Source organism: Pteronotus mesoamericanus, unplaced genomic scaffold (assembly GCF_021234165.1).
Source record: "Pteronotus mesoamericanus isolate MK-2021 breed Mesoamerican mustached bat unplaced genomic scaffold, CSHL_Meso_final contig_263, whole genome shotgun sequence".
NCBI lineage: Eukaryota > Metazoa > Chordata > Mammalia > Chiroptera > Mormoopidae > Pteronotus > Pteronotus mesoamericanus.
In genome coordinates, this window is record NW_026555112.1 from 11,620,152 (window position 1) to 11,633,127 (window position 12,976).

The window sequence follows — 12,976 nt, forward strand, 5'->3', positions numbered from 1 at the left end:
TGAAATTTCACAGACATAAGTGAAGGCTTACAGACTATCAATGTTTCAATTGACTTAGCCACTCAGTGCAGCCAGAGACAGGTGATGAGCGGAAAATTGTGCACTTTGGAACAGGTCCTCCTGATCTCAACTCAAAACTGAAGCTCACTGTTCCTACAACTGGGTACTGCCCTACTAAAGGGAGGTGGAGCAAGGAGGACTGAGATGCCCACTAATTAGCAAACCATTTCCCATGATTCCACAGCAATTCATCCCAAAGTAAATTTTATATATGACAGTAGCTTTCTTAGCTACCAGGTTTTTTTCTGGACAGCAGTGTAATATAAAATGGGAACTGTTTTAATCCTGCAAGTTCAGCTAAGAAGACTGTCAGCCAATTGGCACCTGCTAATAGCAACAGTTTTAAAAAGGATTAGAATTGATCATAAATGTTTCAAACATTATACATTTTTCTACAATTATGCACCACAAACATAACACAATACTTTTTTTCTACAGTTAATGCAGCGTAAAACAATGAGTTGGCTATTACCTTTGAGATGTTCTTTTGTTTAGTGAGAAATAAAAACACCATTTTATTGCTGCCATTTGCTCAATTATTCAGAAAAATGTTCTCAATTTCTTAAGCTTCAGAGGAAAAAAGTCTCATTTCTTGTCCAGTGCAGTCATATGTATTATATACGAATATGACTAGGCAGTTAAATGCTGCCCAGGGGATAGAACTATTTTCTTTTTTTTTTAATTTTCTAAATCCAGAAATGAATCCCCTCAACAATGAAAGGAGCACCACTTTGTTATTTTTTTCTAATAAACAATTTCTTGCCAAATCTGCCAAGTGTTAAAAGCATTTATCAACCTCTACACTTTTAACATGTGGCTTTATAATTTAACAACTCATATCAGGGAGAAATAAATCTTTTCAATATAAGGAAAGACTGTGAATTTAGAACAAGAGAATAGAAAACAATATATAAGAAAAGGAAGTAAATATAAAAATTATGCAGGGAAAGAAGCAGAGAGACAGCACAGATACTAAGAAGCAAACAGGGAAACAAGATATGTGAGAGTAGAGGAAATAGCAGATAGGAGGAAAATATAAAATGACCAAGTTAAAGCATCCTAACTTGTTTTAAAAATGCAATCAACTTCAAATTCATGATACATATGTTGTGGTTCATTTACACAAAGGAAAAAAAATAAAGAGTTGTACTGTATTTTCAATTTCCTGGGATACTAGTAGTGTTTGTCTTTTATTTAGGATGCACCCTTAATAGAGAAAAGATGCAAAGATAAATATTTTTCAATAAATAAATAGTCTCATAGTTTTGGTATTGATATGACCTGCACGACAACTCAGAGAGTGACATGTGCACTAGATTCCTCTGTATGAGGCCAGTGAAACGTTCTAATCAATTTCACCAAATGTCTTAAAGAAAAAAAGGTAAAATAGAGTAAAAACAGGATAAAATCAAATAGTGCTTTTGGACCCAAAATGCCATGTAAACAATGATATAAAAAAAATCTTACTTAGTATATTTTATTTTGAGGTATAGGTAAGACTCTTGAATAAAGAGTTTAAAAGTTAAACAAGAACTGACAAAACAGTAACAAATTTTGAAAAGTATAAGGTAAGTGGAGCAAAAAAAAATATTACAGTGAATTAAGATTCATTGATTTTACCAATTACTTACTATTATATTTTGCTTAGCAAAGTGCAGTTCGCGAATAACGTAATACAGGCTTGCCACTACTGAGCAAATGTCAGCCCTGTGCACATCAGAGAAGAGCTCGATGCCTGGGAGAAGCTGAGTGATTTCATACTGAGCATAGCAACGCTCAGCTTTGGGATGCGGAAGTGTGGTTCTAAGCAAGCCCTGAAAATGAGAAAAGGTGAAACCAAGAGCTATAAATTACCTTTGCAATACTGACACAGAAAGGTAAGTACATGTAGTACTTCCTAAAGTGCTTAGCACATGCCTAGCCCACTCTACCCTGTAATAAACAATACTCACCATTAATATCATCATCATCATCATAGGTTCCAAATGTTATCATACAAGATGTGCCTTTTAAATTCCAAGTTATTGGATAACCATTTTCAGGAGAAATTACATTATATCAAAGTATCTGTTGCAAGTCAATTTTGTGTTGGATACTATTGGTAAATTCTTTGTTAACCACTATCTAACTTAATCGTCATTTAAGCGACCCATACAAGGATTATTATCCCACCAATGACATAATTGAGATTTAAACAACTTAGCCAATGGTGGCAGGGAGAAGATTCAAAAGTCATCTATTTCTCTCAAAAAACTATCAGCCTATAGGTACAGGAGATGACTTACTTCAGAAGTATAAATCAAGGAGAGCTAATACTGAATCTTAAGTGAATCAATTGAAAAGGTGGTTATTTTAATTTGACCAATATTTCTTAAGTAATTTATATGACCAACATTGTACTAGATCTAGAGAAACAAGATGAACACACAAAAATCAAATTTTACATTTAGCACTGCTTCTTATATTATCTTTAAAAAATTAAAATTCCTTGATGATAAATGCATTTAAAATTATTTTAATGTGAACATCAGAAAGAATTTCATCAGATTGTTCATTAAAGTTATAAGGTATCTTACTCTAAAATGCTAGGCAGTTGTTTAAATTTTTTGTTTCACAAATTTGTTTCAAAATCATAAAAAGAATTAACAGGTTTTTAAAAATAAATCCTACCACCTAATTTTTTTAGGTATAGTATTCCTAAGAAATTATGTCTACATTAAGCAAAAAGTGACATATATTTTTAAAATACAGCTGACTCTTGAACAACATGGGTTTGAACTACAAAGGTCCACTTATACACAGATTTTTTTCATTAGTATCTCTGCTCTTTTTGATTTGCAGTTGGGAGTCTATGTACTCTGATTTCTGCCATTTTAATAGTGACCTCGCCCATTTGTTGACTTAACTATCTGTGGGAGATCCTGGAACCAACCTCCCACAGATACCGGGCGGCAACCAAGTTCTGGGGAAGTAAGAAGTTATATGTACATTCTCAACTATGTGGGGGTCGGCATGCCCTCAATCCTTTTGCTGTTCAAGGGTCCACTGCACTTATTTTCTAAAACACATACTGCCTTATTTTCAAGAACAAGGAATGGAGTATATGAAGGATGCAATATGCAAAATCAGAATCAGATCATTATTCACTTTATACCCTTGCCTCTTCCCCCTCTTCCCTTTGAAGTTCAGGCAAGAGGTGAATAGAACATGAGAAAATTGAAAAGCCTGCCTTACATTCAGAGAAAACTTTCCCAAAGTTCTTCTCTACCCAGATTTCATAAGATATCAGACCCTCCTGATACACAGAACAAGGATGTCCATATTTCAAAGTAAACAGAACCTTTAGTACATTGCCAAGCCCCTGGTGAGATTCCTGAATCTAAAAATGTCTTGTATTTCACATAAAAGCTCCTTTCTTCTTCAGGAAAGTCAAACCCAAATCCTAAGAACTGCAAACACTCTACATATTTCTGTAGTCTTCAAATTGTTTCTCGTTTTCACTCCATTGTATACTTTATATCATGCAACTGAGCAAAACTTTATTTGGAGATGAGGTAATCTAAAGGAACCACCTGGAATCAAACAGACTGACTTTGCTGTTCAATCGCAACATGACCTTACTAACGACAGGTGACTCGGTTTCCTTATCTGTAAAACACCTTCTTCTATATTCTCAAGGAGAAAACTGACTCCGCTGGATACTAAAGGTGAAAGCGCCACATGGGGTTCAGCCAGAGAAGGAAAGATGGGCTTACGATATTTAATCAGCGTTCATGCTGTTTTCCTATCTGTATGTTTTATAAATATGATAAACTACTGCGCTTCACTGACTGAACGGTCACGCTACTATGGAAGGATAAATATAAAGTATTACCTGAAAGAGTAACGCAGACAAAATGCAACAGTCTGATCTCTTCTCAACATCAAACTCCTTAATAAATCTAAATAAGTATAAGAAAAAAACTGATTCATAGGCAATTTTTGAAAAATGTTTTTATATAAATACATCTCTAATACTCACAGACTTTCCAAAATTAAAATAGTCTGTTATTCTAAAAGTGCTACATACTCATGTAAGATCTAGAACATTAAGAACCATAAAAAATAAAATAAAGCAATCACTTATAATCCTACCACCTAAACATGATTAGTGGGAACCTTTTGGCCAATTTCCTTCTAGACTTTTTCCTAGTTATACACACATATTAAGACTAGACAATTATGCAATATATATTACTTTACAAACAATTGTCCCATTCGTGGACATAATGAGCTACATCATTACTTTACAGAACTTAAATATTTTTATCATATGAATATACCATAATACAAAAATATTCATCGCCACTTTGATTTTTTCCAATGCTGAGATAAACGTTTTTGTACCTACATTTTTGAGCACTTGTCCTATTAGATCTACTAGATAAATCCCTAGAGATGGAATTTTTGGGGAAAAGGAGATGCACAGTTTTACATTTTTAATGAGTATGGTTAAATAACTCCCTGCCAAAAGATTGAAATGTTGTGTGTTCTAAGTATATTATGGACACATTGGTGCTATTAAGTCTCTCCACCAAAGATAATGTAATGTCTCTGAATTTACTGTCTCATTTTAAGTCTGTTAAAAGACTTTGAGTTTCTCCTTAAGTGAGTCTTTAAATTCACATATATAACTATAAACCATACTACCTTCTTCTAAATCTTATTTAGATAAAACCAGTTGGCTTAACTATATTAACTACATTAATTGTCTAAGTTCACTTCTCTATGTGAATATTCAAGTGTGGCTTTTTGCCCCTCTGAACAGCAAGGAGGTGAGTTTCTTCTACTCAGTGAATCTCTGAGAACAGCCAAGCTCCCTGTAGTATCACATATCCTGTGGAAGTCAGACTTCCAGTGGGACAACTGGGAAATGACTTTCTGTTGGTTGAAAATCAGTAGATAATAACTTTGGAGTCCCAGAGAAGCGGCGGTGCCCAACGGCAGGAATGCTATAGCAGTCCTTTTTCAAGCTGTGAACCTGTCTCAACATTTCCATTCTCTGCTGCCAGGCTCTGTTAAGTCATAGCTCAGACTTGCGTGGGGATTGTGTACGTGCATGTGTGTGTGTTTCCCAGGAGTGCAAAACAATCAAACTTGACAAACTTTTAAAAATTATTTACTGTTTAATAATTATAAAGGAGATAATTTCTTATGTCCCTTGCCCAGGGATGTTAATTTTCTGAAAACAATGTGATTAGTAACTAATTCTTTTTAAATATTTGCTCTACAGCTCAAAATACTACACAGGTTTTCCCCCGCCACACCACACCTTTAGGTAAGCTATAAATGTAACATAACTGGGGAAGGAAACCTGTACCTCTAACCCTCCATTCTTTGATTTTTTAAATATGGAGCACATCATGAATTTGTGTGTCCTCCTTGTACAGGGCCCACGCCAAGCTTCTCTATGCCATTCCAATTTTAGTCTCTGTGCTGCCGAAGTGAGCGCTAGTCCCTGTGTACTTTTTAAATTTCTCACATTAATCAAACAACAGTTAAGATATTTGTGAGCGCTGACTAGGTACAAGGCATTGTAAGAGACTTTCACATAGGTTATGTGTGATAGCCTGAATAATGGTCCCCACAGCCTAAAATGTCCACATCCTAACTCCCAAAACCTATGAACATGTTATGTCATATGACAAAAGCAATTTAAAAAAGACTTTGCCTATGTGATTAAATTGAGCCACAAGATAGTTATCCTGGATTATTTAGGTTGGTTCAATGTAATCCCAGTGGTCCTTATAAGAGAAAGGCAGGAAGGTAAGAGAAGATTTGAGGATGGGAAGAGAGGGGAGAGAGAGAGAGATTGATTGGAAGATAAGAGGCTGTTGGTCTGGAAGACAGAAGATGAACGTGGGCTAAGGAAGGCCGATGGCTTCAAGAATCTGCAAAAGCCAAGCAAACAGGTTTTCCCATAGAAACTGTGGTGGGGGGAACACAGACCTGCCAACACATTGATTTTAGGACTTCAGACCTCCAGAAGTGTAAGATAGTAAGTCTGTGTTTAAGCAGCAGTAGGGAATTAATACCCAATGTGTTATAGATTAAATTAGGTGACATTCTGAGGGTATTGAGGTGTAGGACTTTAATATGAAATTGGTGTGGGTCCTTAAAGAGGTAATTAAATTAAAAAGTGGTCACAAGGCGGGACATAACCTGACATGACTGATGCCCTCATAAGAAGAGGAGACTAGGACACGGATGTATATTCAGGAAGACAACCACCCACAGGGGCGAGGAGAGAGACCTCCGAGGAAACTAACCCTGCGTACATCTTGAATTCAGACTTTTAGCCCCTAGAATAGTCTGAAATGTTTCTGTAGTTTCTGCCACCCAGTCTTCAGCACTTTGCTCTGGCAAACTAATCATGCGTCATGTGACTCTCACCACCAAGGTTTGCAGATGAGGACACTGAGGCTCAGAGAAGACGAACAGCTTGCCAAGGGTCACAGAGTTGATAGGAAGCTCTTGAATGAGGCCCGAGCTGGCCTGCCTCCACACTGCTATTCTTGCTCCCATGACAAATGTTCATTCACTCATTCATTCAACAAGCAGTCACTTAATGCCAACTCCATGCAAGGCTCTCAGGATATACCCGTGAAGAAAGCAAAGGTATGTGTCCATGTGGCACTTACATTCCGGAGGGGGAGGTATTATGGGAAGAGGAGAGCTCCATAAACAATAAACATCACAATTAAGTAGATAGTGTGGGCCTCTATGATGTGGACACAGGTGCAAGAATCCAGTGTGTGTGAGGCATGGCTCGCTATGTGGCACAGGTGGGTACCCCACAAAGGGAAGCTAGTAGCTATTATGCCGATCATTCCATCATCACACTCACTGGGCTATCTTTGCAGATATGACCGCTCCTTGCAAACAGCCCCAAATGCCAACTCTGGACAGAAACTCCTCACTGTAGTCCTTGTAACCTGGAGGTGAAGAGCCGTTGGTGGCGCTGGTGAGCGAGGCGCCAAACTCTTTCCATGTATGCAGCACATCTTGTTTTCTGAATATGTCATCAAGAGCTTGACACCAGCACTTAAAAGCAGCCCTAGAACAGAAACAAAGCTTCAAGCAGTCTGTTCTCCGAGACCTGTATCATCAAATCTTTCCAAAAGGGAAAGTGAATGCACTGAGGAAACATTTTAATTAACATCTATACCACTTGTGTATTATGTACGCGTAACCACTTCTCTCAGGTAGCATTTGATAAATCAAATGTAGCAATGTAATATTATTGAAGAACTAGAAATTATGAAAAATAAAATTTTTCACAATAATTTAAAAAAAATTTTCAAACAAAGTCTTCCCTCATTTAGAAGACTCCTAAAAAATTCTACCTTTTCTTTCCTGCGAAGACAAGAAGACTTCCAAGTTGATGCAATGCCTGAACTTTAAGACTTCTTTGATTGCTGGCTTGAAGAACATCTATATTTTAATCAAGCAAAAGAATAAATATCAGTTCCTGAAAAATATTTCCTTTATGTCTGCAAAAATATTTTAAACTGCATTATTCCTTAACTGTGTACATAAGCAAACTACTAGTGTCTTCAAGTACCACGTTTTATATACAGAGAATAAACGATGTTCTATTTGAACATAGTGGAGTGGGAGATCGGGTCTAAGAACATGGAGAAAGTGAGATAAGAGTCAGGAAGATAGAAATGGTTGAGAAGAGAAGTGCAGAGAAGGCATGCAAGGTAGACAGGGCTGGCCCCATATGGAAAACACATGTGGCTGGAGTATGGTTTTCCTGGGAAGATAAGGAAGGAGGAGTGGGTAAGATTAGAGGCATCTGGATGGCTTGTGAAAAAAATGTGGTCATTATTCTATACTTCATGGGAAGCCTTGAAGTGTTTGTTTTTGAGCAGGGATGTGACAAGATTATAGCATATCGGATGCTTCCTTTTACCCAAATGCAAAAACAAAAACAAAAACAAAAAGCCCACAAATCTTTAACATCACCTGAATTTGGGGAGTGGGGGTTTAAGGGGTTCTGATGAATGCATGCATTCAAGGATGTGTAGCCAAAATATCCAGACAACATAGCAATGGTTTCTAATGAGGGCTGTTCTGCCCCCTACAGGTATTTTAGAAATCTCACAATGGGGCACCCGGTATTTGAAAGGTGAAGACCAGAAACACAGGATGGTCTGGGACGCACAGAACCTTTCCCCACAGTGAAGAAAAAGGTGAGAAACCTATTTACAATGAGCTGAGTCTAACATCTAACCTCATTTTACACATAAAAAGGGTATATTTCCAAGTTACCAAAATGTTCTGAATTTGCCAGAAGTGCAACCATCCTTTTTTGTTGTTGTTCAGGACTGTACCTACATTTACTTGCTATTTTAGAAAATTATGTCACCAAAATTAACAGTGCTGATGCTCTGTGTCACCAGTACTAGAAAGGAGCCGCTCTGCATCCACAGCTGCGACATTCGTGGTGCTCCTACACACAGCGCCACTGCTTCACTGGCCTTCTGCTGCTTGAGCCATACATGCCAACAACAGAGTCTTTTCTAACGAAGTGACTTGATTTATCCTGTATTTTGTTTATAGCTTCACATTGATTGGGGGGGGGGCGGGTGAGACAATACATGTAGAAAGAATATATTAAATATAAATTACATTTCAGAGAGAAAAGGGGGATTTACAAAAGGTCTGCTCTAAAAAAGGGAGATGGTGGGTCCACAGCATGGGTTGAGTATATGCTGCTGAGTGTGTAAAGGCCAGATCAAGTAGAGGGACAAAGAAAATGAAATCAGCTGGGGCAGAGCAAAGCACTGCGCAGTGGCCACATCCCGGCAGGCAGTTAAGGGGGCTGGGCGAGGGTGGCCTGGGGGCCCGCAGGTGGCAGCCAGGCTGAGGGAAGTGGGGAAGGGGCGGCGCTGGGAGCCTCTTGCCTCAACACTTCTCTGTCGGGCATAACAAATAGATTCTATTTCAGGCTCTTTCTTCCTATTTTTAAAAATAGCATTTCAGGACCAAATGCAATCTCCAACCGTAATGCAGGTGATCGTACTGAAAATAAATACATAATGAATAAGTCTTACCAATAGTTTTGTAAAATGAAGAAATTACGAGTCCAAGTTGTGAATAGGGAAGTTTGCTTTTCTCCACCGAACTAAAAACTCTGAAGTGCTCCTGAGAGAGGTCAGGGGGCGCCGGCATGTGCATCTCTTCTATCCCCAGGGAAAACTCCACCTTTCCAGGAGTCAATTTTGAAGTGTTTATTCCTCCTTTGGCTCCTAGTCATGAAAAATAATTTGTTTTTAATTAAAATGGAAAAAAGAAGGGAAATTGATGGTGAAGAAAAAGGTAGTAGAAATGGAAAGTGAAAAGAAAGGAAATATTTTATGTGTAGCTGAGATATACTTGCAGTTGTGTTTCTTTAAACTTACTACCTAGAATCATTTCTGAGGAGCCCAGGTGTGTGTGGATGGGCTCCAGTACTCAGTCCCCTGAAATGTGAATGTCTGAGATAATGCTTTGCATCCCCTGGGGTTTAGTGGAAGTTACACCACTTGCTTTGCCCTTTTTAAAGAGCTTCCAACAGGAAGATGTTAGTTTGCCTCTGGGGCAGACAGCTCTGCCCCACGTGTAGGTAGTTCTGACCTGAGGGGGCAAAAATGGGAAAGTGCTGTCTCTTTTTAAGATCAGAGAGCATACAAGGAAAAAAAGGGAAAATATTCTAGTGGGGAGTAGCCAACAGAGAGAGAGGAGGACAGGGATAAACTGCTGGGAATATTCTGGGGCGCATGTTACACGCTGTTGAGGTGCTTAACTCCTGGTGACCCTGTGCATGAATGATGCCCACAGTGTCCTGTCCTCAGTGGCCCAGCTTCGCATGCCTGTGGCGTCTTTTAGGGAGTCAATTAGTCTCCTATTTGGTCTCCTCTTTTCCTTCTGTCTATTTTTTCCAGCATTGTTGCCTTTTCCAGTGAACCCTGCCTGCTCATATGTGCTCAAAGCAGAACACCTTTGTTTTGGTTTTTTTTTTTTTTTTTTTTTGGTACGTCCAGCAATGTTTTGGATTTAATTTACTTTAGGACGCTCTTTTTGTCTTCCTGGTGGTCCAGGGTATCCATAGAGCTCTCCTCCAGCACCATATTTCAAATGAATATTTGATTCATATTTCAAAGAATATTTTGGTACCAGGGGAGATTCAGAGTTAGTTGATGTAAACCACTCTCAGGGACCTTATTTCCTTTCCTCATTCCAGCCCTTAACCACGGTCAGTGTATGCCATGAGTGAAAGAACTTTAAACATGGTATGGAGAGCTCATTTAACGTAAGGTGAGTCTGTGGACCATACAACCAAAACCTATGGGTGCTTATCATAAGTTTTTGCAAGGGGCAGCAACAACAAAAACATGCATACATATATATACGTATCTAGAAACATAAATAAAACTTTGGTCAGTGCTTGTAAAAAAGAATTGATTAGATTTCTAAAAGATCAGTTCAGTGGATATTAGCATCTTAGGCTAAGTTTCAATCTATTTTTATTAACTTTAAAATAAAATTATTGAATATTTTAAGTTTGCTCTTTATTTTTTATTATGCTGATAAATTTGAACAGCAAGAATCATAAACATAAATTAGGATTTAAAAAAATTTTAAATAACCTAAATATAGATATACTTGACTATATTCTTCCTTGAGGTTACCACTTAATCACTCAAAGCCCTGCTCTCATTGTGTTCACAGGTCGATAGATGCTGAGGAGGGAGAAACACAAAAACGTAATGTAACCAATGATAGTGAATAAACACCTTGTTTCAGGCTAAAAAAAACCCCAAAACTCTTAAGATAAAAATCTATGTCATTAACAAGAAAATCTTATTGGTGCTAATAATAAAACACATCCATTTCTTTGACATTGATGAAGTAGTGTTTTGGTAAAAGGTTCTAGTTAATTCAGTATGAATCGATTCATCTACTTAGGAAAATTAAACAAGACTAGCACCATACTTGCAAAGAAAACAGTAAGAACATAGATGTATAGAGTCAAAAAATTAACAAATATTGTATTTGTATTCACTTTACACAGGGAGTATGGCAGTTTCCCAGAAGGCGTAGAAGCAAATGAGTGAGACGGTGCTTGGTTGGAACACAGTGAGAGAGCGTGATGACGCGACCCTCAAGGCAGGAAGAAAGCGAAAGGCAGCAGTGAGTGGCGTCAGTGGGGAAAGGAGGCGCCTCTGGCTGGCGATGGCAGGTGCGCAGGGTGGCACCCCCACCTAAATAAGGGCTAAGGCGTACAGAGCACATATTGTTTTGTACCTTGTGTCTGTGCAAGAAATAATGAAAGCAACTTCCTGCTGTGTCGGATTGCTCTGTTATGATATTTGGATTTTTCCAAAGTCTCTCTAAAACATCTCAAAGTATCTGTTACATCCACGGGCACACAGAGGAGCTCTTTGGCACGGCTGTATTCTGAAATGCAAAAGAAGAGTAAGGCTGGGGATGAAATGCTGCAGCAAGCCAAGTAGTAGCAAAAAACTCTGAACCAGAGTTTCTTGTTCCCAAACTAAAGCTGCTAAATTCAAAACCCCAAGGTATGTAGCAGGGTATTTCAACATTCAGATCTTTTTCTTTTTTTTCTTTTTCTTTCTTTTTTTTTTTTTTTTTTTTGGTATATTTGGAAGTTCTTTTTTTTAAAAAAAAAAAGTGAAAACTTATAAAACTTTTGGTTCTTATGAAATGCAAAGAAAATAAAAACTTTAGACCTTGCCAATTTTCCTTATGAAGCCTCCTACTTTATTCTTGCTGAACATAAAAGATAAAATAGCTTCCTCCTTTTCAGCAGCCTCTTCAAAGCAGGGGTGCCTTGGGAAAGAGAAGAAAGGAGGAAACAAAAAAAGCTTGAAGATGGGCAACACCTCTCTTAAGAAAAGATGGTTTCTAATATTGGAGGATGCAGAGGAAAGAAAGATGGCACCATAAGTGGGTATGAAACTAACAAACAGTCCTGAACAAATGGCTGAAGGAGAGAGTTGCTGCAAGGTCTCTGGAGACCAAGTGACCATGCAAGAATCAGGCTGCAGATCTGCAGCTCCCAGCATGAAGCAGGCAGACAAAAACAAGAAATACAGGCTCCAGATGGAGTAACAAAGGAATTTCCTTCTTCAACAAGTTGAGCGGGTTGAATACCCCATGTGAAATCTGAGGTCTTGATAATACAGCAACTTTTAGGGAATGGAGCTACAAGAGGTTAAGAGGCAAGACCTTTGCCCTCCTGAGTTCACAGTCTAGCAGGAGAAATGCAGCATTCTGTCACCGGTGTATTCAAGTCGCTAGTGCAGTGTCTGCTTAATGCTAACAGGAAGAAAAGATAGAGATCAGAAAAGGGAGGAAAGGTTGAGCTAGAAAGACCTCCTGGGAGAGATGGTAGGCCAGCTGTGACTTAAAGGATAGGAAAGATTTGATTAGGAAGAAAAAGACAAGGGGTTTTAGATTATCAGAAGAAGAAGAACTGAACTTGACTGAGCTCTGCCACTATCTCAGGGACTATTCCAAATAAATTAGTCCGCTGAACCCTAGAAGCAACTGTAAGAGGCAGGTACCAATTATATCCTCATTTTGCAGACGAGGAAAAGAAGGCATAGAGAAGTCTAGTAGCTTCCTCCTGTTACAGAACTAGTTTGTGCAAGAAGTACGGCAGCGGCAGTGAGGGTGGCGATTTGGGCACAGTGAGGTGACATGGCTGGTCCTGTGGAACGAAGAAGGGTTCGTTTGCCAGGGGCTGAAGCCCTTGCTGAGCAAGTGGTCTTCACCCTCTTTCATGGGCTGCTGAGCAAGGGTTGTGAGCAGGGTCCCGACACAAAGGAAGTGGCGCCCAGCCAACAGCTGCCGTGCAAAGCAG

At 38.6% G+C, this 12,976-nt stretch overlaps 1 protein-coding gene and 1 non-coding gene across 2 annotated transcripts in view; both read right to left on the reverse strand.

The window, feature by feature from the left end:
- Positions 1-12,976, reverse strand: part of CFAP54 (cilia and flagella associated protein 54) — a 245,943-nt gene that overhangs the window by 97,306 nt on the left and 135,661 nt on the right. Inside the window, exons 40-45 of the mRNA XM_054574504.1 lie at positions 11,395-11,547; positions 9,162-9,356; positions 7,446-7,533; positions 6,947-7,156; positions 3,935-4,001; positions 1,692-1,874 (exon numbers count right to left, since the gene is read on the reverse strand). Coding sequence (XP_054430479.1) covers positions 1,692-1,874; positions 3,935-4,001; positions 6,947-7,156; positions 7,446-7,533; positions 9,162-9,356; positions 11,395-11,547 — 896 coding nt within the window. The remainder of the gene's footprint in view (positions 1-1,691; positions 1,875-3,934; positions 4,002-6,946; positions 7,157-7,445; positions 7,534-9,161; positions 9,357-11,394; positions 11,548-12,976) is intronic.
- Positions 5,445-5,551, reverse strand: LOC129071458 (U6 spliceosomal RNA). Its single transcript, XR_008529244.1, has one exon. It is a non-coding gene; the product is annotated as a U6 spliceosomal RNA (small nuclear RNA).